This window comes from Chiloscyllium punctatum, chromosome 11 (genome assembly GCF_047496795.1).
Source record: "Chiloscyllium punctatum isolate Juve2018m chromosome 11, sChiPun1.3, whole genome shotgun sequence".
In the NCBI taxonomy this organism is placed as follows: domain Eukaryota; kingdom Metazoa; phylum Chordata; class Chondrichthyes; order Orectolobiformes; family Hemiscylliidae; genus Chiloscyllium; species Chiloscyllium punctatum.
Window position 1 is genome coordinate 37,950,192 of NC_092749.1, and position 27,239 is coordinate 37,977,430.

Consider the following 27,239-nt stretch of genomic DNA (forward strand, 5'->3'; position numbering starts at 1 on the left):
GAGGTAAAACTGACAGCATGTCTCACCCTGCAGCAACCACAATTCTTACTAACTATTACACACAGAAACACGGATTCAAGAGGCAAATGCTTTTAATGACCAATGGTATTAAGTATGCTTTTCAAAAAAAATTAGTGCAAATGGAATTGGACATTTAAAAACAAAATGTTCAACATTTTCTTACTTGCTAGATGCTGAAAGCACTGTCAGAACTGCACACAGTGTGTCATTAAGACAGCTTTAATTCAATTATGGGCAAACTCAGACATGTCACATATGTTAAATGTAATAGTTTTATATAGCTGCAAGGCACTATACTGATTTATGGACATCAGCATCATCATACCAGTGACAGAAATGGCTTGACATTTTATAGGATGGAAAAGTAACAAAAACAGTTGTGTGCATCACATTTAACTGAGTAGAACAGTAAGTACAGAATACTGCCAAAGTAGATGCTTCTCTTATAAGTGTACAGAAAACAAAAGTGACAAAATACATTCTTTTGTTTTCTCTGAATTTTCAAAAGGCATTTGGCACTGTGACAGACGGTGACATTGTTAATGCCATAACTCAGTGGTTTTTTTGCGCATGATGACATCACACTGAAATTTGGACCATGATTGACTTCCTGCTGAGAAATGTCAAAATTTGCCAGTGTTTGAGTTAATATACCAAATTCAGAAAAACGATTTCATAGAAAAAAGAAGTCTGTTGAAACACAATCAGAAAGGTTAATTCAAATATCAAAATAAAACTTTAAATTGCCATGCTTAACATGGCAACCCATAAAGCCAGACACCTAGTCTGCAGGCCAGATTAATACAAAGAGCATGGGGTTCAATCCCCATTTCAATTGAGGTATACAAAGTGCCGGTCATAATTCAATGAAAAATAGCAAAGGATCAGCCAACAGACACTAAACTCAAGGGGATGTTATGTGATTCTAAAATCAATAACCAAGCACCAGAGAACTGTCACAGATTATCCTATACTATTCACACTGCTCTCCATCTTGTACATAACTACACTTGCAGTTTCCAATGAACTCCAATGGCAATTTGATATCGATTCAGAGCATACCAGCAGCTATGCTTTGAACATTAACATGTTTCTTTGCTGCTGAAACCCTCATCCAAGTCATTTTCAGATCAAGTCCAATTACTTCAATACTGAAACAACAAAAATTGTTGGGGAAACTCAGCAATTCTGGCAGCGTCTGTGGGGAAAAAAATACAGTTAACATTTCGAGTCTGGTTACTCTGCAGCAGAACTCTGTCTTGGCTGACTTCCCATTCTCCACCCTCCATAAACTAACACTTGAAAGCTGTGGTGCCGCATTCCATTTTACTTTAACAGGTTTCCTGGATAATCTACACTTGCATGGAAAACTCATTTTTTATTTTGCCTATCTTGCCTTTCTGATTTTTGTGACCTCGAGCAGCCCTGTAACAATGCAATTCCTAAGGCAAGACCTCTTGTCCATGATCTATACCCCCTCTGCTTGCATTTGGAAAAAGAAATGAGGATTTGTGAACTTCTGCAAAGCTGTTTCTGTTCTGATACCAACTAGAAATGCGGCAGAAACAGCATTCATTGCAAAAATGAATTTCTGCTGTACTTCTGGTGAAGTTGCTTTCACAATGAAGCAGCAGCTTCCTGGAAATCCCAGGACAAAGTCTGAAAGTGAAAGATCATTTGTTAAGATTTATGGTATCATGATAATATTTCAAATGACTTAAGTACTAAAACTGATGCATAAAACGAGAAAATATTCCTTACCTGATGATGATGGATGTTTCTGATGCTGCAGCTGAAATTATGATAGAGACGGAATTTCTCAGTATCTTTTTTGTGTCCATCCTTTTCTTTTGTAGTTGCTTTTGTCAAAGTTGACTGAATAAAAGCAACACTTTGTTCACACCTATAAATACACATCATGGCATGAATATCAATTCTTACTTTCGCAACCAGGCCAGATTTTGTTTAAAAAAATACACCTTGCTTTAAGGAAGTAGTATTTATTGTCAATAACCTCACATGTCAAAGGACATGACAGAGGTTTCTAAAATGATGCAAGTATATTCTCTGAATGGATGATTTTAGAACTTGGGCGCATGCATATAAAACATAAAGGCAAAGAATCAAGTGAGATGTACACAATCCACTAGCTTAAAGCTCACCATTAAGGGAGTTTTTTTTTATTCCTGGATTACTAATTTACTGAATTTAAATTCCTCTAGTTTCTGTAGTGGAGTTTGAACTCATTCCTCTTAAGCATTACTTAGAACAAAAATGGTGGAAATCACAGAAGATCAGGCAGCACCCATTGGGAGAGAGCAAGCTAACATTTCGAGTTTAGATGACATTTTATCAGACCGGGAGTCATCCAGATTCGAAGCATTAGGTTGCTTACTCGCTCTCTGTCTCTCTCTCTCTCCGCGCGCCGCGCCCACCCCCCCAGATGTTGCCAGAACGGCTGTGATCACCAGCAGTTTTTGTTTTCAGTGCAGGTCGCAGCAACTGCAGTAATGTGTTCCTCTTCGGGATTAGGCTGGGCCTCCAGATTCCTCCAATAGTAACATAACCACAATGTCATGGTTTCCTCAAATTGATTAATACATTTTCAGTCATACAACTCAAAAAGTTATCAAACTATTCAAATACTTCAAATGCAAAATTATAGGTTTCATGGGCTCTAATCTGTGAACCCTTGGTGTTAATCGCCGAGACTAGCTTTATATTCATAGTCATACAGCACGGAAACAGACTCTTCGATACAACTGATCCACACTGACCAAATATCCCAATCTGACCTTGTCCCATACCCAAAACCCTTCCTGTTAATATACTTAACCAGATACCTTTTAAGTGTTGTATCCATCTCCACCACTTACTCTGTCAGCTCGTTCAATACATGCACCACCCTCTGCATGAAACAATTACCCCTAAGGTCCTTTATAAATCTTTCCCCTCTCATCTTAAAACTATGCCCTCTGCTTTGGACACCCCTAAAACATATTCACCTGATACATGCACCTCATGATTTTATAAACCTCTATAATATCACCCGCCAGTCTCGACACTCCAAGGGAAACAACCCCACCCTATTTAGCCCTCCCTAGAGCTCAAACCCACCAGTCCTGGCAACATCGTTGTAAATCTTTTCTGTACCCTCTCAAGTCTAACAAATCCTTTCCATAGGAGGACCAGAATTGAAAGCAGTATTGCAAAGATGATCGCTTCAATGTCCTGTAAAGCCACAACATGACTTTGTGGCTGTGTTGAGTATAGTCAACGCACTGACCAATGAAGGCAAACATGAAAATCAGAGTGTGTCTGGAAAAATTAACAAACAGTGAAATTCACAACTGATCTTGGAGGAACTGTTGGGCGAAGTTCACCACAGAAGCAGATAAGTGTATTATTTCTCAGTGTGACCTACAGAAAGTCTGCAGTAGTGAGTAGAGTGGGTTCTTTCTTGATTAGATGCTTACTTTGAGATATGTCTCTTGATTAAACTTAAAACATAAGCCATAACTATTAATTTAACCTGGGGCAGTGTTTTGTAGAGGAATAAGACAGTGTTATTTTCTGGGTCTGCAGATTGTGAAGGAGCAAAAATGGCCTTTAGTAAAGTGAAATGCGCTTCTTGTCAGATGTGGGAGTTTAAAGAGAGTTTAGGGGTTACTGTGGATCTGCAACAAATGCTGCTGGTTGCGAACTTTATCAGATTGAATGGATCGGTTAGAGAGAGAGTTAGAAGCAATGAGGAATTTGTAACAGCAACAGGATGTGATGAATGGCAGTTATAGGAAGGGGGAAAAGTCTCAGATACAGTCACACAGCTGGGTTAACTCCAGGAAACGTAAGAGAGGTAGGCACCCAGTGCAGGAGCCTTCTGTGGCTATACCCATTTCAAACAAGTATGCTGTTTTGGTGATGGATTATCAGGGGAAAGTAGCACAAACAGCCAAGTTTCTGGTATTGAGACTGGCTCTAAAGCAATGAGGGGTACGTTGGGTTCCAAGAGATCAATTGTGTTAGAGATTCTCTAGTCCAAGATACAGACAGACATTTCTGTGACCAGCAGCGACAAAGCAGAATGGTATGTTGCTTCCCTGGTGCCAGGATCAAGGATGTCTCAGAGAGGGTACAGAATGTTCTCAAGGAGGACAAGGGCCAGCAAGAGGTCATTGTCCACATTGGAACTAACGACATAGGAAGGGAAAAGGTTGAGATTTTGAAGGCAGATTACAAAGAGTTAGGGAGGAATTTAAAAAGGAGGCCCGCGAGAGTAGTAATATCTGGATTACTCCCGGTACTACGGGCTACTGAGGGCAGGAGTAGGAGGATAGAGCAGATGAATGCATGGCTGAGGAGCTGGTGTATGGGAGAAGGATTCACATTTTTGGATCATTGGAATCTCTTTAGGGGTAGAAGTGACCAGTACAAGAAGGACGGATTGCACCTAAATTGGAAGAGGACAAACTGGCCAGGAGATTTGATAGAGCTGTTCGAGAGAGTTTAAACTAGGAAGGTGGAGTGTGACCCAGAAAGATAGTGAGGAAAGAGATCAATCCAAGACTGGTACAGTTGAGAACAGAAGCCAGTCAAACAGTCTGGGTAGACAGGGACAAGGTAGCACTAATGAATTAAACTTCATTTATTTCAATGCAAGGGGCCTAACAGGGAAGGCAGACTGGGATATGGGACTGGGATATCATTGCAATTACAGAAACAAGGCTCAGGGATGGGCAGGACTGGCAGCTTAATGTTCCAGGATGCAAATGCTACAGGAAGGATAGAAATGGAGGCAAGAGAGGAGGGGGAGCTAAACTTTTTATAAGGGATAGCATTACAGCTGTGCTGAGGGAGGATATTCCCAGAAATACATCCAGGGAACTGAGAAAAAAGAAAGGGATGATCACCTTATTGGGATTGCATTACAGACCCACTAATACTCAGAGGGAAATTGAGAAACAAGCTTGTAAGGAGATCTCAGCTATCTGTAAAAATAATAGGGTGCTTATGGTAGGGGATTTTATCTTTCCAAACATAGACTGGGACTGCCAAAGTGTTAAGGGTTTAGATGGAGAGGAATTTCTTAAGTGCAAACGATTATTTGATTCAGTATGTGGATGTACCTACTAGAGATGGTGCAAACCTTGACCTACTCTTGGAAAATAAGGCAGGGCAGGTGACTGAGATGTCAGTGGGGGAGTACTTTGGGGCCAGTGACCATAATTCTATTAGATTTAAAATAGTGATGGAAAAGAATAGACCAGATCTAAAAGCTGAAGTTCTAAATGGGAGGAAGGCCAATTTTGACGGTATTAGGCAAAAACTTTCAAAAGCTGATTGGGCACAGACGTTCGCAGGCAAATGGACGGCTGGAAAATGAGAAGCCTTCAGAATTGAGATAACAAGAATCCAGACAAAGCTTATTCCTGTCAGGGTGAAAGGAAAGGCTGGTAATTATAGGGAATGCTGGATGACTAAAGAAATTGAGGGTTTGGTTAAGAAAAAGAAGGAAGCATATGTCAGATATAGACAGGATAGATCGAGTAAATCCTTAGATGTATATAAAGGAAGTAGGAGTATACTTAAGAGGGAAATCAGGAGGGCAAAAAGGGGACATGAGATAGCTTTGGATTCTCCTTAATTCTATTTGCCAAAGAGTTTTTACAAATACACTAAGGACAAAAGGGTAACTAGGGAGAGAATAGGGCCCCTCAAGAATCAACAAGGTGGCCTTTGTGTGGAGCCGCAGAAAATGGGGGAGATACTAAACGAGTATTTTGCATCAGTATTTACTGTGGAAAAGGATCTGGAAGATATTGAGAGTAGCAAAATAGATGGTGACACCTTGCAAAATGTCCATATTACAGAGGAGGAAGTGCTGGATGTCTTGAAACGCATAAACATGGATATATCCCCAGGACTTGATCAGGTGTACCCTAGAACTCTGTGGGAAGCTAGCGAAGTGATTGCTGGGCTTCTTGCTGAGATATTTGTATCATCGATAGTCACAGGTGAGATGCCAGAAGACTGGAGGTTGGTGCCACATGGTGCCATTCTTTAAGAAGGGTGGCAAGGACAAGCCAGGGAACTACAGACCAGTGAGCCTGACCTCGGTGGTGGGCAAGTTGTTGGAGGGAATCCTGAGGGACAGGATGTACATGTATTTGGAAAGGCAAAGACTGATTAGGGATAGTCAACATGGTTTTGTGTGTTGGAATCACACCTCACAAACTTGATTGAGTTTTTTGAAGAAGTAACAAAGAGGATTGATGAGGGCAGAGCAGTAGATGTGATCTATATGGACTTCAGTAAGGCATTCGACAAGTTTCCCCATGGGAGACTGATTAGCAAGGATAGATCGCACGGAATACAGGGAGAACTAGCCATGTGGATACAAAACTGGCTCAAAAGGTAGAAGACAGAGGGTGATGGTGGAGGGTTGTTTTTCAGACTGGAGGCCTGTGACCAGTGGAGTGCCACAAGAATCAGTGCTTGGTCCTCTACTTTTTGTCATTTGCATAAATGATTTGGATGTGAGCATAAGAGGTGCAGTTCATAAGTTTGCAGATGACACCAAAATTGAAGGTGTAGTGGACAGCAAAGAAGGTTACCTCAGATCACAATAGGATCTTGATCAGCTGGACCAATGGGCCAAGAAGTGGCAGATGGAGTTTAATTTAGATAAACATGAGGTGCTGCATTTTGAGAAAGCAAATCTTAGCAGGACTTATACGCTTAATGGTAAGGTCCTAGAGAGTGTAGCTGAACAAAGAGATCTTGGAGTGCAGGTTCAGAGCTCCTTGAAAGTGGAGTCGCAGGTAGATAGGATAGTGAAGGCGGCATTTGGTATGCTTTCTTTTATTGGTCAGAGTATTGAGTACAGGAGTTGGGACGCCATGTTACTGCTGTACAGGACATTGGTTAGGCCACTGTTGGAATTGTATGTGCAATTCTGGTCTCCTCCCTATCGGAAAGATGTTGTGAAACTTGAAAGGATTCAGAAAAGATTTACAAGGATGTTGCCAGGGTTGGAGGATTTGAGCTATAGGGAGAGGCTGAACAGGTGGGACTGTTTTCCCTGGAGTGTCGGAGGCTGAGGGGTGACCTTATAAAGATTTACAAAATTATGAGGGGCATGGACAGGTTAAATAGACAAAGTCTTTTCCCTGGGGTGGGGGAGTCTAGAACTAGAGGGCATAGCTTTAGGGTGAGGGGGGTAAGATATAAAAGAGACACAAGGAGCAACTTTTTCCACACAGAGGGTGGTACGTGGATGGAATGAGCTGCCAGAGGAAGTAGTGGAGGCTGGTACAATTGCAATATTTAAAAGGCATTTGGATGGGTATATGAATAGGAAGGGTCTAGAGGGATATAGGCCGGGTGCTGGCAGGTGGGACTAGATTGGGTTTGGATATCCGGTCAGCACGGACGGGTTGGACAGAAGGGTCCGTTTCCATGCTGTACATCTCTATGACTCTCTGCAAAATGCCTTCTTCACTATCCTGTCTACCTGTAACTCCGCTTTCAAGGAGTTATGTCCCTGCATCCCCAAGTCTCTTTGTCAGCAACCCTCTCCAGGGACCTACTATTAACTGTATAAGTCCTGCCCTGGTTTGCCTTACCAAGCTGCAACACTTCATTTATCTAAATCAAACTCCATCTCTCACTCCTCAGCCCATTGGCATATCTGATCAAAGCTCCATTGTACTCAAAGATCTTCTTCACTGTTCGCTACACTACCTATTTTGGTGTAATTTGCAAGTTTACTCAATATTCCACCTATATTCACATCCAAATTATTTACATAAATGACAAACAGTGGATCCAGCACTGATTCTGGTGACACATCACTGGTCACTGGCCTCCAGTCTTAAAAACAACTCTCCAACATCCTCTGTCTCCTACCTTCAAGCTAATTTTGTATCCAATTGGCTAGCTCCCCCCTAGATCCCATTCGATCTAACCTTACTAACTCGTCTACCATGTAGAATCCGATCAAAGACTTTGCTGAAGTCCATATAGACAATGTCTACTGCTCTGCCTTCTTCAATCTTCTTTGTCAACTCTTCAAAAAAAACTCAATCAAGTTAGTGAGACACAACTTCCTATGTGCAAAGCCATGCTGACTTGCCCTAATCAGTCCTTTCCTTTCCAAATACATGCAAGTCCTGTCCCACAGAATCCCCTTTAACAACCTACCCAACACTGATGTCAGGCTCATTGGTCTATAGTTCCCTGGTTTTTCCTGACAGCCTTTCTTAAATCATGGCACCACATTAGCCAACCTCCAGTCTTCCAGTACTTCACCCACGGCTGTTGATGATACAAATACCTCGAGCTTCCCACAAAGTTCTGGAACCACCTGATTAGGTCCTGAGGATTTACCTCCCTTTTATATATTTTACGATCTCCAGCATTTCCTTTTCAGTAATATGAACTTTTTTCAAGACATGACTGGCTCAGTGCTTCAAAGCACGAGGACCTGGTTTGATTCTAGCCTCAGGTGACTGTGTGTGGGTTTCCTCTGGGTGCCCTGGTTTCCTTCCACAGTCCAAATATATTCATGTCAGGTGGTTTGGCCATGCTAAATTGCCCATAATGCCCAGTGAGGTGGTGGCTAGGTGGATTAACCATGTGAAATGGAAGGTGACAGGACAGAGTAGGGGGTGGGATGCTCTTTGGAGGGTTGGTATGGATTCAATGGGCTGAATGATCTGTTTCTATGCTGTGGGGACTGTATGGTCACTACTTCTTTCCCCAAGTTCCCTTGCTTTCATGTCCTTCTCCACAGTAAATATTGTTGCAAAATATTCATTTAGTATCTCACCCATCTCCTATGGTTTCACACAGATGGCCACATTGAACTTTAAGGGGCACTATTCTATTTGCCAAAGGAATCTCATTCCCCTTTTTGCCCTCCTGATTTCCCTGAAGTATACTTCTACTGCTGTTCTTAAACTCTTTGAGGGATTCATTCGATCCCAGCTGACTATGTGTGCCTCCTTCCTTTTCTTGACCAAAGCCTCAATTTCTCTAGTCATCCAATATTCCCTACACCTACCAACTTTGTCCTTCACATTAACAGGAACATAATGTCTCCAGACTCTTGTTATCTGATTTTTGAAGGCTTTCCGCTTCCCCAACCATTCCCTTACCTGCAAATAACCTCCTCCAATCAACATTTGAAAGTTTCTGTCTAATACCATTAAATTGGTCTTCCTCCAATGTATTAATTACATTTAAATACCACCAGTTGTCAGATGGAATTTGAACTAATGTCCACAGAGTATCTGCCTGAGCTTCTGGATTATTAGCCCAGTTACATTATCACTACATCATTAACTCCCCTAAACCTCTCTCCTGTAAGCAACAACCAGTGTGACTCTGTTGGCATTCTCCAAATCACAGGGAGATGGTAGGAATGTTGAGTTTTGTAAATCATTATATTTTAAACTGTCTCATTACTTTCAAGAGAGAATGAAGTTGGGTATAATGTGATATCTAATTACCATTTCTCCATGGATGCAAAACTCTCAGATTCGCAATGCCAGAGAGATGGGGATTTGAGAGGGGAAGAGTTCATAGCAAGCCATTGTAGGATTGGGTTGTGGAGATTTTCTGAAGATTTGCACACAGTTTAGCCTACAAGAATCTGCTGGAAAAAAGACAACACAGACAGACAGAGGCAACTAGTCATATACCTTGAACAGAGAAAATCCTGGCCTGGCGAGTCACTACACAAAATGCTGATGGGAAGTTGCATGCAGGTTGAACAGACTGAGCTCACGAGGATTTAAACAAAGATTTGCCTAGATTTGCTAGATATACAAGTGTCCAACTTAACTCTCATGAAAGTCAGTTCAAGGATTAGCAGACACCATTTGGATTAGAGAGAGAGAAATGGAGATAGAATGGTTAGACAGCCTGGGCAGACTGTAACAATTTTGCAGATAAAAATAATTTTGTGTTTTTATGGAAAGGGAAAATGTAGCAAGCAATTGACATCTCAGAATAGCTTAGGGCTGGTTCCTAGGAAATGATGGGGAGCGTCTTTAAACTTCAAATCCCGTCAGACACTGGAAAGTAAACTACATTTGTAAATGTTATCAGTCTCTATGAGGGCTCATAACAATTATAAAATAACGAAACTGGGTATCTTCCCCTAGCAAAGGGAACATAAAAGCAGCACTTTTGATCAAGGTCATCAAGAAGTGAATTAGAAGCATTCTAAAAAAGGTTCTGATCTTGCTGCAATATTTTATGGTGCAAGAGATCATAAGGAAGAGAATTTGGATAATCGCATAACTGGGAGGCTGAGGAAGGCAAAGTACATAGAATTTTAAGCAATATGTCACTTTGAAAAAGTGTCAATTATACGTAGCTTCCTCCTAAGAGCCAATAGGAAAAGTATGTGTCATCTCAAGTGTATGTTAAAAGTGGTCTTGGGACATCCCCCTTAACTCCTTTTACTAGAGCAGACTTTTACTCCTTGAAAAGAGTCAATACACCCTTGGGCTTTCTGTTGAAAATATGCTAAATGTTGTATTGGTTCATGTAATTTCTGTTGCTAATGGTTCGGTAAAGAGTGTGATGAAGAGTGAATGAACACCAGTCATTCATGAAAAAATATATGGTTTCAAAAATAGAAGTTAAAATTGGTAAGAAAATGTGATTTTCTACAAACATCAATGGCAGAAATTAGAGATTAGATTGTTGCTTCCCTTCATGTTTCGGAAATGGTCCAATTGAAGAAACATTGGCCCAAATATTCAGACGGGAATCTGAAACTCTATTCCAAACTTTTCAACCCTTTCTAAAACTACAGCAGCAGTTGAGGACATGTTGGTTCTGGGGAGGGGTGTGTGTGTGTGTGTGTGTGTGTGTGTGTGTGTGTGCGCAGGTCAGGTCCAACGGGTGGCGTCATGTCCAAAGAGATGGATTCAGACCCAAGTGGGGAAGCATGGTTCCTTGTCAGGCATCCAAGACAGATAAGGGGTTAGGGCAGGTGTGTTTACCTGTGCCAAGTCAGGGGATCAGTTTAATAGTTACCCAGGAGTTAGAGTGGGCTTTTAATCCTTTAAGTTTCCTAGGTAGAGACAAGGCTTAACCAAGTCAGAACCCTCAGGAATTTCTGACTTTAAAGAAGCTTTTTCAGAGACTTCCAGATGCAAGGGAACTGTCCATCAAAAGTTTCAATTCCTCAATTAAGTCTCACAAAGTCTGCTGTGGCAGAGATTCCACATGGTCCTGACACATAACTCCAGTTGTGTACTGCACCAACAACTTCCTTACCATTGGAATATCTGGACTATTCTGTTCTTCCACATTTGTCCATTTCACACATCAAACAATTAACACTGCTACCATTAATCATATTAAATATTCAAAAGAACACAAGGACCTGAAAACACTCAATTAATCAATGATAAAATAAGTATGAACGATCGGCAGGTTTAAAATGGGTTTTCACAACTGAATAGGTATTTTAATTTCTCATTACTCCCACACTTGCTCCACTCAACAAACCCAGCCTTATTTCTGGTTTTCCGTCAGTGACAATCAGGTGCTGCCTACTTGTTTTTCCAGTTTCAACATATACTACATGCACTAATCCCTCATATTCAAATGAGACTTAAGAAAGAGCTGAAGTAAAACATGAGCTCCTAAAGCTGATCAGCCACAGCTGCAAGTGTGCATTTTGCTATTGCTATATTTGCTGGTGTATATGTCGCTTCTCTTACTGCACAACTGTGCACTAATTTACTGTTGCCAAAATTGGTTTTCATCTGCTCGTACTGACATCATCATTTTCAATGCATGCAGTCATGAGAGCTTTACTCTCCACGGCTACCTCTCTTTCTCTGGAAAGATCTTTCTCGACAATCTATCAAGCTCTTTGTACCAACTGACCCATTGTTCTCTTTGCTTACACATGGTTGCCAGGAGTTATCAGTATTTGCGGTTACCCTTGGGAATTTCTCACTATCAGTGTACCCTTCTAGTTACTGCAAATCCAGGAACCAAGCTCCTTATTCACTTTCCCCACTTCATCCTTTGATTTCATTGTTCAGCACATTTTCTAACAATGATCATCTCCAGAAAATCGAACAATCCCTCTTTACATTCAACATTGTTGACTCACCCATAATCAATGTCCTGCATCTACCATTGATTTGCTGGACTGCACCAGCCATTGAAATACTGTGGCTAAAAAGAAGGACAGAGACTAGGAATTCTGTACCAACTAGCTCATCTCCTGATTACCCAAAATAGACTATCCATTACCAACAAATGGACAAGTCAAGACTTTCTTGGAATATTACCTACTTGCCCCACTCAGTGCAACTCCAATACTCAAGCTCAACAACATCCATATCAAAGCAGCCCACTTGATTGTATGTAGGTAGCCAATCTTCAATACCGACACCCAACAGCAGCAGCAGTGTTCACTAGCTACAAAAACATGATTGACTTTGATGTCATAGTTATGGTACTAACAAATTCTGCCAAAATAAAAACAGAAAATTCTGCCACCATCTGTAGAAAGATGCAGCATTGACATTGCAGATCTATGACCTTTGATGATGTCAGACCTCCTCAGTATTTCCAGTGTCAATTATATTGTGCTTTTGATCAAGAAGAACTATTACATAAGCTGCATGATGTGTTCTCCATTTGGAATCTTGCTTCCAAGTTTACAACCTTTTAAAAGTTGACATTTACAAAGTATACAATTTTACCTCATTAAATATCCAAATTCAAAAGCAGCAGTAACATGAATTGCAACACCTGTGCAGCTGCTTGCTTCATGTAAAATATTATAAATGACAGAAAATAATCAATTATTAGGACAAATCAGCCATTTTTATTATGATGTCCACATTTAGTCAGCAACAAAATTCAAATCCTGGATTGAGAAGTGGAGAACACCAAGTTTATTTCTTACTATTAAAACAACCCAGATTAAAAAAAAAACTATTCAGCCTTGAAATGAAATGGTCCAGTGTGTTAACTTACATTCAGCATTAAAAGTTTTTTAAAAAAGTGAAACAGTGAGCTTAATCCAGTATTTCAGCATAAAGGACAGTGGTTCAATTTGGTGAAGGAAAGATTTAAGGGTGATGTCTGAAAATATTTTTTCACTTTCACAGTTGAAATAAATCTCTGGGAAAAGTACTGAGGAGTAGCAGTGAAAACAACTGAAGAGTCTAATAGACTGCATGATAGAGAGAATATAAATTTTCCCATTTATGGAGGCAGAAGATAAAACTTATGGTGAAGTGGTTTTCAGAATTTCAATTCACTACATTAAATGATTCTAATCAGCAATGTTGTGCTTCATATTAAATCATATTTCATTTTGATTAAGGACTAGAATCAATGCAAGTACAGAAATCAAGTGAAGGATGCAACAGAGGAGTTTCAAATTTATTCTATTCCTGACCAAAAATAAAAGTCATATTAAAATATAAAAGCAGTGAGTTTGAGTAATAACAAATAAATTATAAGTGAGAAATAGTACAAACAACATACAACCCCTCCATGTTCCGTCCTCAGCCATGACAAAACCAGCTAATATTGCATTAACCAGATCCAATTGTTGGTATGTTTTCCCTTGTTGTTCATATAGAACCACAATTACCATAACAGCACAGATTGCTGAGTGTTAGAAAAATAAGCCCCAAAGGTAGACAGACCACTTCAGGTTCAGTTAGTGAGCCAGACTAGCAGGCCAATCATAAACAGTGCTTTGGTATTCTACAGATCTGTATGGTTTACATATCAGGTCACCTAGTCTCCAAATGTCTATCATCTAATGTCAACTTGGTGTTACTTTGACCTTAGAGACTTGATTATGAAAACCTGGCAAACCAGTAGCCTGGATAAGGATGTCTACTCTGCATCGGAGCCAAAACTTTAAAGCAAAAATATAATATTTGTTCTTATACAGTGTTGTACAATGACAAAATAACTTGTTACTCAAAAAAACTACGATTGAAATGTACAGTTATATGGACAAGGTGTCGTCATTGGACTATTACTAGCAATATAATATTGCAACCAAAGCAAAATCAAAAAAGGTATTAATATTCATAATTTCACACATGACATTGAACAAAATTGCTGATGCAGCTGCATAATAGCATGATTTAAAAGTCAATAAACGAAAGCAGTATACATGGGGTGGCACGGTGGCTCAGTGGTTAGCACTGCTGCCTCACAGCACCAGGGATCTGCGTTCAACTGCACCCTTGGGTGACTGTGTGGAGTTTGCACATTCTCGCAATGTCTGTGTGGGTTTCCTCTGGGTGCTCCAGTTTCCTCCCACAGACCAAAGATGTGCAGGTTAGGTGGATTGGCCATGCTAAACTGCCCAAAGTGTCCAGGGATATGCAGGCTAGGTAGATTAGCCACGGGGAATGTAGGGTAACTGCAATAGGATGGGGGAAGTGGGTCGAGGTGGGATGCTCTTTGGAAGGTCAGCGTGGTCTTGAGGGCCGAATGGCCTGTTTCCACACTACAGGGATCCTATGACATCCCAATGTTCCGCTCATGAATGACTTTGATGTTTTGTTAATAATCATATCTTATCTTACACATTTAACTTCAACTAGATGTAAAGAAAAGTTTTGAAATAATACTTACAATTTCCGGATATGGTTCAATGTTTCTGTATCTTTAGACATCATATCAGCTAATATGTGCTGAATTCCTGTCTCTATTTCTCCCACATTTGAAAGACCTAGGAATTTTCAAGCACACAATTAAAATTATTTGTTGCAATTTACCATTTTCTCTTCTCAGCACCACTCCTCTTCTCTTGATCCATTGACTCCTTTTGCTCTCCAACATCTCAACCTAGTATCAACCCTTTATACACAGGCCTAGATAGTAGGCGTGTGTTGGTTATTCAATCATGTATTTAATCACTTCCTGCATCCAAAGCCATCCATCAAACATCAACAGAAGGATGACTCCAAGTGCTGTCATTTGAAATACAGAGGCTAATTGTAACACCTCTGCTGTCACATCAGCCAACAATAAAATCGAGAAATTAACTTGGGACTTTTTGCTTCTGTCCTTATCAAATAGAGAACAATTAACATCTGGATATCGTAAAGTAACCATTAGTATGTGAAATAGTTTTTTTAATCAGAACCACTTTTCTATCAAGTTAGTAATGATAATGTGTGTGAAACAAAATAGCTACAATTTCTAAAAGAAAATTAAGTTATGCACAGATTATTTGATTCCAACAGATCTTTCACGTCAAAAATGGCAACTTTCTCTCAAGTTACCATAAATAAGAGATTCTGCTGCAACAGCTATGTACTTACGAAAACAATTGAGTAGCTCAAAGGGTCTCCTTAATGTTGTAAATTTAGTTCACAGAAAGGTACATGCCATCATGAGATCATTGGGAAGTGAGATTTATTTTGGAATGCTCACATAAAGGGCTTGTTCAGGCAGGATGGACCAAATGGCCTCCTCTTTGGTTGTAAATTGGTAAGTATCAAGTTCCAAATAACAAATCACATTACAGAAGAGTTCGTAGTCATGAATGAAAACAAAACAGCATAAAGCTATTGATACAAAAAATATGCATAATTTAATGTCAAAATAATGTTAAAATTATTAGTTTTTTAATGCACAACTGTTACAGTCGAGGACAAGATTAATGCACAAATCCAAAAGTTGTTGCCCTAGATATGTCACTCCAGCACTAGCTTCAAAAAATTATTTCTGCTTTTTTCACTGAAATGTACTGAATGGCATACAGGGCAGACATAGAACATAAAACAATACAGCGCAGAACAGGCCCCTTCGGCCCTGGATGTTTCGCCAAACTGTGAATTATTCTCAGCTTGTTCCCCTACACTATCCCAAAATCATCCATGTGCTTATCTAAGGATTGTTTAAATCTCCCTAATGTGGTTGAGTTGACTACCTTAGCAGGTAGGGCATTCCACGCCCTTACCACTCTCTGTGTAAAGAACTTGCCTCTGACATCTGTCTTAAATCGATCACCCTCAATTTGTAGTTATGCCCTCTCGTATAAGCTGACGTCATCATCCTAGGAAAACGTCTTTCTCTGCCTACCCTGTCTAATCCACTGATCATCTTGAATGCCTCTATCAAATCCCCCCTTAGCTTTCTTCTTTCCAATGAGAACAGACCCAAGTCTCTCAGCTTTTCCTCATAAGACCTTCCCTCCAGACAAGGCAATATCCACGTAAGTCTCCTCTGCACCTTTTCCAATGCTTCCACATCTTTTCTGTAATGGGGCAACCAGAACTGTACACAATATTCCAAGTGGGGCCGCACTAGCGTTTTGTATAGTTGCAGCATGATATTGCAGTTCCAGAACTCAATCCCTCTATCAATGAAACCTGACACACGGTATGCCTTCTTAACAGCATTATCCACCCGGGTGGCAGCTTTCAGGGATCTATACACATGGACTCAAAGATCCCTCTGCACATCCACGCTACCAAGAATCTTTCCATTGACCAAGTACTCTGCCATCCTGTTATTCTTCCCAAAGTGCATCACCTCACTTTTAGCCACATCAAACTCCATTTGCCACCTCTCAGCTCAATTCAGCAGTTTATCCAAGTCCCCCTGCAACCTGTAACATTCTTCCAAATTGTCCATTACTTCACTGACTTTAGTGTCGTCTGCAAATTTACTAATTCATCCACCTATGCCTGCGTCCAAGTCATTTATAAAAATGATAAACAGCAGTTGCCCCAAAACAGACCTTGTGGCACACCACTAGTAACTGGACTCCAGACTGAATATTTTCCATTAACCACCAGAATATTTTCTATTAACCTTCTTCCAGAAAGCCAGTTTTTAATCCAAACTGCTAAACTGACACAAACTAAACACAGCACAGAAAATTAAAATTATCTCAGTCTAAGTATCCGGTTAATTGTTTGGTTGTAGTTATTGTCAATGAAAATTAACAGTTACAAAGAGTCACATTTCTTCACATTTTAAATGAAAACATTTTAAAGGAAATTTTAAAAGACGGTTAGCAGCTTGCATTTATGGCAATTTGTCCTGCAAAAGTTTTAAAACCTTAGAAGTACAAGTTTAAACATTTATGCTGTTAGATGCCCTACCACAGTAAATAAGATCTCATGTAAAGTTGTTAATGAGGTGGACATTTTCCTTGTCACATTGATAGACTGTAGATATTGGAATTCCAGAACAAAATGCCTGAACATATAACAGGATGCAAAAAAGATATATCTAGCTCCCATATGTTATATTCTGCAGAGAAAAAGCATATGGAGTTCATTTTATGTATACTCGAATGCATACACTCTTTAGATCAACCAGATTTTTGTTCCATGTAATAGAGGTAAGATATTATGTGAACTCTGAAATACAAATCTATAGGGAGGAAAAAGTTTCAATCACCCATTTTATGGATTGAAAGACTAATAGGATATGAAATGCTGAAAAAAAAAAGAGTCTTATGTAGAATTGTTTTCATGCCAAGTTAAAACTTTCTACTTGGAACATTAGTTTATGGGCAAGAAAAAGAAAAGGAGACACATTGCTTATTTACAATTACGACACACATAATAGCAGTAACAGGCACAAAATAAAATCTTTGGCATGATGCTTAGAAAGACCACCTTCTGCACCTGCACTTTCACCTTCTGCAAACTGGAGCTCATACATAATTCTGTTTCCCATACCCTAACCGTCGTCGTCGTCTTCTATTTTACTCCTATACCTGCTGGTGACATTGCAGCAACACCTAGATTTAAAAAGTCTCATCTTTGACCTCAACCACAATAATGTTGTCTAATCGCCAGCACTTTGAGATACATGCACTATTGTAATTCTGGAGTCTTGAGCATCCTTGATTTTAATTCTATGCCATGGTGATTGTATTTTCAGGTACCTAAGCCCTAAACTTTGAAATTCACTCTATGAGCCTCCGAACATAATTTTCCTCCCTTAAAACACTGATTAGAACCTGCCACTTTGACTGACTGCTCATCTGCCCTTTTGTGACTTGGTAACATATTTTGTTTTTATAAAGCCTCTGTGAATTGCCCTTGCATGTTTTATTAGGTTAATGTGCTACATATAAACTACAAGTTGTTATGTTGCAATTCTTGTTGCTGCATCAATTCTGGTCTTTCCTGGTTGGATTATAACCTGGTGTTGTCTGATTTTTAAATTTGTCCTCCACTGGCAGTGTCTTCAAACTGCTACTGTTTTAGAAATCACTTCCTACACCTCTCTTTTTAAGAAGCACCTTAAAACTACCTTTTTGACCAAGCTTTTGGCCACCTTTTCTAATTCCTCCTGTGGTAGGCTATAAACTTCCTATGAAGTATCTTGGGAGGTTTCAGTATGTTAATGGCAGTATGTAAGTGTATGTTATTGAGTTAGCATAATTTCCTCAAAAATTAGAAGCTTGAGTTACACAGAACAATTTGATAATTGAAATTGAACACTTGACTTTTGAGTATTTTAAAATTTGGACTGTTTGTTTATAGTGCAGAGGCGAGGGTGAGGTATTTTGAAATTAATTTATTACAAGGAAGCAGACTGTTTGGGTGATGGTGTGGACACAGGATCAGAACCTCATTTGAAGGATCAAATATGAAGCCAAGGTTGCAAACAGTTTGGGGCACGCACAAGCAAGTAGCTAAATAGAATTATGGAGTTTGTAACCAAAGTGAAATGTCAAACATATGTGAAAAGGCATAGATCAGTTTGTTTTTTTAAACTTGGCTCTTCAAATTTAAATCTCTTTGCTACCTTCCCCCACCCTCCTCACTGATCTATCACTTCTATCCCACCCCCATTCACCTATTGTACTCTTTACTACCTTCTCCCCCGCCCCCACACCCCCCAATTTATTTCTCCACCCTGGAGGCTTCCTGCCTCTATTCCTGATGAAAGGCCTGAAACGTCGATTTTCCTGCTCCTCAGATGCTGCCTGATGCTTTGCTTTTCCAGCACCACTCTGATCTAAACTCTTCAAATTTAATGCCAATTACATGTATTTCCCATGCTTCTTGCAACTTGTCAATAAAAGTAAGCAGAGATATCAGTGGAAACTGGGCAGGCGCAACAAACAAAAGGCAACAAAAATCATGCAAGTGCTCAGAATGCAGACCTGCTTCCTTGACTCAGTGAAAGGCTTTTGCTCAGTGGACTCGTTACTCCTGACATTATGAATACCAACAATTTTCATCTTCCTAACATCACCCTACTACATTCCTCATACACTCAGCTCATAGAGCCATAGTCATATAACATGGAAACGGACTCTTTTTGGTCCACTCATTCATGCTAACCCGACATCCCAATCTGACCTAATCCCATCATCTGAAGAAACTTTTGACCACGCCTCCTTTGTGGACTTAACTATTCCCAAACATAGCTATATTCTACCCTCTGCAAACCTGAGGTAATTGGAAAAACTCCACTGCCACTCTCTTCACTTATGCCAAAGCCCATGCAGCTATCACTTCTTTACTAGTTAACTCACTAGATTGTGAACAATGCTTTTACTTCAAAATTCTCATTCTTGGTTTTGAATCCCCCTCAGAGAGTCAGGGAGTCATAAAGAAAAGAGGTTCTTCAACCCATCAAGTCTGCACCCACCTACTTACACTAATCACACTTTCCAGCACTTGGCCCATAGCCTTAAAAAGCAGCGAGTGCTCATCCACGTTTAAAAGGTTGCAAGGTTTCCCGCCCCATACAGCCCTCCCAGGTCAGACATTCCAGATTTCCATCAACCTCTGGGCAAAAAACAAATTTTCCTCAAACCTCCTCTAAATCTTGGGCCCTTGTGGAAAAACAAAGAGTTAACTTTTCAATCCAATATGATCTTTTGTGATCTTTTGAGCAACTCTAGGCTAACTTTGGCTTGGAGGGATGCAGGGAGCATGATGGACGCAATATAGCAAAATGAATAGAGATCTTAAATCTGAAGGAGTTCATGCGTGTTGGAGGGGACAGTATAAGGGTCATATGATTTCAAATGACTATTTTGGACAAGAAAAACTAATAGCTATTTTTGCATTTCAGAATGATCTTGAAATAATGAGTAGTTTTAGCAGATAAGAGCAGGACCATAGCCATTTATGCAGACCAGCCAAATCTTTCAGTAAATGGCTAATCTGGTTGTCCATCTTTGCACCTCCTCTGAAGCTAAGGGAGTGGAAATGACAGTCATGACAGGATGAGACAGAAGTGTTTTAATTAGGACAAGGAGATCAAAGGTGGGGATGATACTGCAATTAAGTAGTTTGTTGACTTAGGAAGAGTTTCTTTCTCTCTGTGCGTGTTGGGGGGAGGGTAGGTTTGTGTGATTAGTAAAGGCGAAATGCATCTAGAAAGGATATTAATTTGAAATACAGAGGTATTGGTCGTCAATCCTTTTTAATTTAGAGATAGCATGGAGATCAAAAAAGACAGATTAAAGAAAGGCATGAACAGGAGTTGGCAATCTGGATTATTAAACAGCAAAACAAACTCAAAATCTCAGGTCTGCACATAAGAGGAGCTTGCAAGTACAAAACTATACTCATCACTGCTCAAAAAAAGTTTACAATTAATTTTAAGATGTTATTGCATAAAAAGGCAAGTAGCAACTTGCATCAGGCCAAGTTAAACATTCTTCACATAACAAAAGAAATAAACAGAATTCCATTATTTCTCCACAGCAAAATACTCTTGTGTTATACAGTGGCCATTGCTTTCCTATTGATGAACAAATGATACTCTTGGAATGAGCCTCACACAGTCACTGTGACAAAATGGCAGCCAAATTTCCAAGAATCTGTCTAATTGGATCAATGTAACATGAGAACGTTTTTAAAAGTTTAATCTCACCACAATATAGCCAAAACTGGGCAGAATGAATAATCAGTCAAATTAAACTTCAGTATATTTGTCTTACCATACATAACAGCTGTTCTGAACAACAAAAACTTTATTTGCCCCATACAGTTTGCTTGACAGTAATGCTAAGAACTAGACTAACTACATACTAAGCCAAAAATTCTTAAATAAAAATGCAACTTAGGATATATATCAAATTTTTTTCCCTAAAATAAGAGTTAATTTTCTATTCAATATCATTAACTTTAACTCTTATTTGAATTCACTGCATTAGCAAATTGATATTAGGTGCCCTTATTTTTCTCAGAATTTAGTTGAATCTACAACTAATAATATTAACCTTTTCTCTGTACTGAATTATTTGCCAAAGACTGACCCCTGGAGGATTAAAGGTGTAACTCAACAAAATAATTCTAACCCGCATCACGTAAAACTGGACACGAGAGTCATGATTCAACAAAAGAGCGCAAGTTATCATTGTTGTAATAGCACCAATAGGAGGCAACTTAGTAATTAAGAAAACAGAGCAAGCATATGCCATACTTTTTCCAACAGTCAAAAACAAAAAGGAATGAAGAAGCAGGAATAAATAAGTGTGCTTGCAGTACTAATACTACTGGTAATCTTTAGCACTTTTAATAAAGTGAAACATCCCAAGGCATTTTACAGGAACATTAACAAAGAAACTTTGTTATTCAGTCCCATAAATAGAAAGGTGATCAAAAGCCATCTGGAGGAGAACAATCTGAACACCATCAGCAAGGCAACTCGAGGGATACAAGATGGCAGCAACCCAGCAAGTCTGAGTCTACAGTGCTCCTCCCAAGACTTGGGTAAAGTGGGTCACCCACCCCCACCACACTCACCAAATCATTTATAATAGCTGTTTACTTTAATTAGTTGTTTAATATTAAATTTAAACAATCTAATATTTAGTAAAAGTGACCAAAGGGAAGGGAGCCTGCAGCTCTCAGCAAGCAGGACCCCCTCCCCCACCCTCTCCAGCTGCAGCAGAGGCGTCCACAGCCGCCCCAGGGGACTTACCTACAGTGACAAGCCTTGTGGAGATGGTCTCCAAGCTGGATGCGAAGATCAACGCTTTTGTTGAAGAATCCCGAAATCGATGGGACTCACTCTCGGCCGCACTGCATAAGCACGACTGAGACATCCAGGAAATCGAGCGTCGAGATGAACGGGCGGAGCTAAAGGCCGCGACCTCCGAAACTACAGCGCAATCAGCCGTGGATCAGGTCCGGACTCTCGAGGTCGTCGAAAAAATATTTGTTTGCTGGACCTTCCCAAACGGGAAGAAGGCGGCCATCTTCCAGCGTTTCTCGAGCAGTGGCTGCCACAGCTTTTAAATTTGGAAGCTGGATCAGGCCAGGTAAGGGTAGAATGGGCCTACCTGGTCGCAAAACACGGGCCAGCTCGAACCAGCGCCCACGCCCGGTCCTGTTCCGGCTGCAGAGCTATAGGGAGAGGCAGATACTCCTAGAAGCTTCTAGAAATCTTGGAAAAGATCCCCAAGCTATGATCGAGAAAGGATCCAAGATCATATTATTCTAGGACTTTTCCCCAGTTCTGGTCTGAAAGTTGAAGGCATTCGATGAGGCGAAGAAGTGTTTAATGGACTTAAATATTCAGTACTCCTTACGCTACCCAGGGACGCTACGCTTTAACCATGAAGGATCCGTGTATAACTTCGGATCGTCAGAAAAGGCTAAGGAATTCTTGGACTCTCTTAGATAAACTGTAAGAGATAATGGCTGTTGGTTTGCCTTCCCCCCCACTCCGGTTTATATCCCCCCCCTTTTTTTTTCCTTTTTTCTTACCTTACTGTTTAATATTATCACATGGGGTGGGGAGAGGGATTTGATTTTCTCCCCCCCCTTGGGGTTGTTTTCTTTTATTATTTTAAGTATGTATGTGTGTGTGTGTATATATATGTATGTATATATAAGCTGGGGGGTTTGGTTGGTGTTAGTGGGGGGAGGCGGTTACCTTATTCTATTTTACCTCTGTCTTTAGGAGCGGGGTTGTTTCTCCTTTGTTATTTTGTATTATTATATTTAAATATTATTTGTTGAGGTTGCAATTTTATAGTTATATGTTTATATATGGTATTAACATTACCAAATATATCCAGGTGTTGGTATGGGTGGGGGTATGGTGCTCACTGTTAACTCTAGTTTTGTATTATATCTGAACTCTCCTCATTTTATTGAGGAATGCCCAGGTCAAGGGTGGGGCATCGGTTGGAAGAGGATATGATGGACTTTTGGAGAGGAAGTGACACCCCCTGGGAACAAGGGGGAAAATCTCCACTTAGATACGGTTTATATTTTTTTTATTTAGAAATAGTTTTTTATTATACTGTTGCGAGTTTATTAGAGAGCCTTTATTTTTGTAAATTTTATATACTCTATGCTCGGGATGTTCTGGATAGGGTTTCCCCTCCCGAGGGGTCTCGGATTTGCCCGGATGATTATGGTTGATCAGTCAGTTAAGTGGTGCACCTGGAATATCAAGGGGAGTAATTCGCCAGTCAAAAGGAAGAAAATATTATCAAATCTTAAGAAAGAAAGAGTTGAAATAGCTCTCCTACAGGAGACACACCTGTCGGATAAAGAACACTTGAAATTACGACAGGGTGGATTTGATCAGGCCTTTTTTTCTTCTTTTAGCTCAAAAAGCAGGGGAGTTGTTATTCTTGTTCGGAAGAATTTCCCTTTCAAAATCCTAAATCAGATAAAAGACCAATCTGGATGATATATTTTGATTAAAACCCTCATAAATGGAGAGGAATATGGGATTTTAAATTTGTACTGCCCCCTGGCACACCCCTTCAAATTTATAACGGAAGCCTTTTCAAAATTGATGGCTTTTGGTGCCTGTCATACAATTATAGGGGGAGACTAATTGTATTATGGATCCGGAAATAGATAGGATTCCCAAGAGTACTGCAGGAGTATCTCCTAGATCTAGACAAGTGGTGGATCTGAACAAAGAATTAGGATTAGTAGATGTTTGGAGATGTCTTCATCCACAGGGCAGAGATTTTTCTTTTTACTCCAATCCACATAAATGTCATACCAGAATTGATATGTTTTTTGCCCCCTCGATTTTTTAAAATTCCATATCATCCTGTAAAATAGGTAGTATAGCAATTTCCAACCACGCTGCTGTATATATGGAAACTAAGGCGAGGAACAATGGGACATCCCCCCGGCATTGGCCCTTCCTAATGAAAGATAGTAAATTTGCAAAGTACTTCTCTCAAGAATTTAAAACTTTTTTAGAAATTAATTCAGGTACGGCTAGCAACCCATCAATGATGTGGGAGACCATCAAAGCTTACACGCAAGGTTTGACCATCTCCTACTCAGCGACCCAGAAAAAATTAAAGGGAGAACAACAGCATCTGCTTCAAGCTCGCTTAAAAGCAGCCGAAATAGCATACACTGATAGACCTTCTATTATTAAATTGCAAAGGATTACGGCTCTTAGGACAGCTCTAAACACTACGCTTACTCAAACGGTTAAGAGGGAAATATTATTTGCAAAACAAAGGTTATATGAATATGGCGACAAACCGGGTAGATACTTAGCATTTCTTGCAAAGAAAAAAAAGGCCCCTCAGAGTATTACGTCTATCAGGAAAGTACGGGTATTTTGACTCATGATCATAAAAAGATTAATGCGATCTTTAGAGAATTTTATTCCGAGTTATATAAATCGCAGGATTGTGAAGATAGGACTAGGAGGATGCAGTCATTTTTAAAAAAATTTGACCTTTCCGGGCCTAACTCCGGAACAGGTATCGGTCCTAAATGCTCCTCTAACAGTCCAAGAAATACTTGACGCAATCAGGCAACTTCAGAGCGGTAAGGGACCTGGCCCAGATGGTTTTCAAGCTGAATTCTATAAAGAATTTACAGAAATATTGGCTGGTCCACTTATGGACATGTATAACTATGCATATAGTCAGGGCTGTCTTCCGCCTTCGCTGAAAGAGGCAAATATCTCTCTTATCCTTAAAAAAGGAAAGGATCCAGAAGATTGTACGTCATACAGACCAATATCCTTGCTAAATGTAGATTTTAAAATCCTTTCTAAAACATTCGCACTGAGACTAGAAAGGGTACTGCCACATATCACAAAGGAGGATCAGACGGAGTTTATTAAGGGCCATAGATCATCCAATAATATTAGAAGGGTTTCGAATATGATTCAAGCCTGTCATCAGGGAAAGATACCAGGAGTAGTAGTTTCATTAGACGCGGAAAAGACATTCGATGGGGTTGAATAGTCATATTTGTTTTACACATTGGAAAGGTTTGGCATTGGAAAGGTGTTTACCAAATGGGTCTCAACATTGTATAGTGATCCCAAAGCAGTTGTGGTTACCAATGGATTAGGTTCGGATAGCTTCAGTGTGGGGAGGGGCTGCCATCAGGGATGTCCTCTCTTGCCATTGTTATTTACACTAATAATTGAACCACTAGCAGAAGCTATACGAGCTGACCCTAATATAACGGCCCCGAGGATTGGTACAGGTAAACATAAAATTATCCTTTATGCAGATGATGTTCTTCTATTCCTCAGTAATCCTCTGATGTCCGTACCTCGCCTAATCCAAGTTATTAATACATTTAGCGCATTCTCAGGCTATAAAATTAATTTTTCAAAATCGGAGGCTATCCCAATGGGTGGCCTTTCTATGACACCCCACTTAGTGGACGGATCCCCTTTTCCCTTTCGTTGGTCCCTGGAGGGCTTCTTGTATTTAGGCATTTTTATTACTCCAGTATTTGGTCAGTTGTATAAGGCTAATTTTGTGCATTTACTGGAAAGTATAAGGCAGGACCTCCAGCGATGGGGAGACCTTCCAATTTCCTGGTTGGGTAGAATAGCACTAATTAAAATGAATGTACTGCCCCGTCTCCTATACCCTATGAGAATGCTTCCGGTGATGCTGCCGAGGCTGGCACTACGTAAATTATATGGCTGGCTGGGTTCCTTTATCTGGAATCATAGACAGCCCCTCATTAAGCTGAAGAAGCTACAGCTTCCACAGACAAGGGGAGGATTGGACTTCCCAGACTTTAGGAAATATCAGTTAAGTTCCCTATTAAGTTACATAGCTGATTGGGTTTTGTCTGATCTACAATCAATCTGGTTGGACATCGAGGCCTCTCAAGTAAAATACCCACTTATTAACCTTTTATTTTCAGACAAGAGGAAATTCATTACAGATCACTGTAAAAACCCTATAACACTAAACACAATCAAGGCTTGGAATATAATGCGGCAAAACGAGGGTAATTCACATAAAACATCTCCCTATGCACCAATATTGGGAGCATGGGGATTCCGACCAGGGTTTACAGACGCCACTTTTAAACTCTGGAGATCCAGAGGTATCTCATGTCTAGAGGACCTACTTAAGGATGGGGTCCTGATGTCTTTTGAACAGCTGCGTCAGAAATTCGGATTACCTAATGGAGACCTCTTTCGATACTTCCAAATTCGAGACTATATACAGAAGAAGACTACGTTATTAGGTAGTCTTTATAAATCAGATAGAGAATGTAATGTCCTACGGCCAGTGGGGTATCTTCCGTCAGTACTATTTATCATTTACTATATGATGAAGTATCGGGAGATATGGACAATCTGCTTAAAACATGGGATCAGGATTTGGGACTAGAAATCTCTATAGAAACCTGGAATGATATTTGGGAAAACGCTAGAAGAATTACTATCTGTAACAGAACCCAGGCTATCCAGCTGAAGATACTTCATATGGCCCATACAGCACCGGTTCGATTGGCAAAATTTAAGGCAGGAGCATCTCCAATGTGTCCCAAATGCAAAATAGAGGTGGGCACTCTTGTACATTGCCTGTCATAAGATCCGTTGATATTGGACTAAAGTAGCAAGTACCCTGACAGAAATTTTAGGAATGGAAATTAAAGTGGACCCTGTTTCTCTCCTTTTGGGCTTTTCGAACTTTGCCTCCCTGGACATGTACGGGAAGAAACTATTTTCTATTCTCTCTTTCTGTGCAAGGAAAAATATTTTGGTGAACTGGGTGGCTGAGGGCCCCCCTGGACTTTCAAATTGGCACAGATTAATTATGAAATGTATTCCCTTGACTTCCTTAGAAATATGGTGCACTGAAAGACTGAATTATTTTATAAAATATGGCAGCCCTTCTTGAATTCCATAAATACAGATATTTCGGCTATCCTAACAAGGGCTTTTATTTAATTGAGATTACAAACCTGGCTGGTCCAGGGCCCCTCAGGAGAGGAATCCCGCTC

At 40.0% G+C, this 27,239-nt stretch overlaps 1 protein-coding gene across 2 annotated transcripts in view; it reads right to left on the reverse strand.

The window, feature by feature from the left end:
• srbd1 (S1 RNA binding domain 1) overlaps positions 1 to 27,239 on the reverse strand; it is a 272,374-nt gene that overhangs the window by 220,661 nt on the left and 24,474 nt on the right. For both annotated transcript variants that reach the window (XM_072580647.1, XM_072580646.1), the window contains exons 8-9: positions 14,671 to 14,767; positions 1,783 to 1,924 (exon numbers count right to left, since the gene is read on the reverse strand). In XM_072580647.1, the coding sequence (XP_072436748.1) occupies positions 1,783 to 1,924; positions 14,671 to 14,767 (239 nt within the window). The remainder of the gene's footprint in view (positions 1 to 1,782; positions 1,925 to 14,670; positions 14,768 to 27,239) is intronic.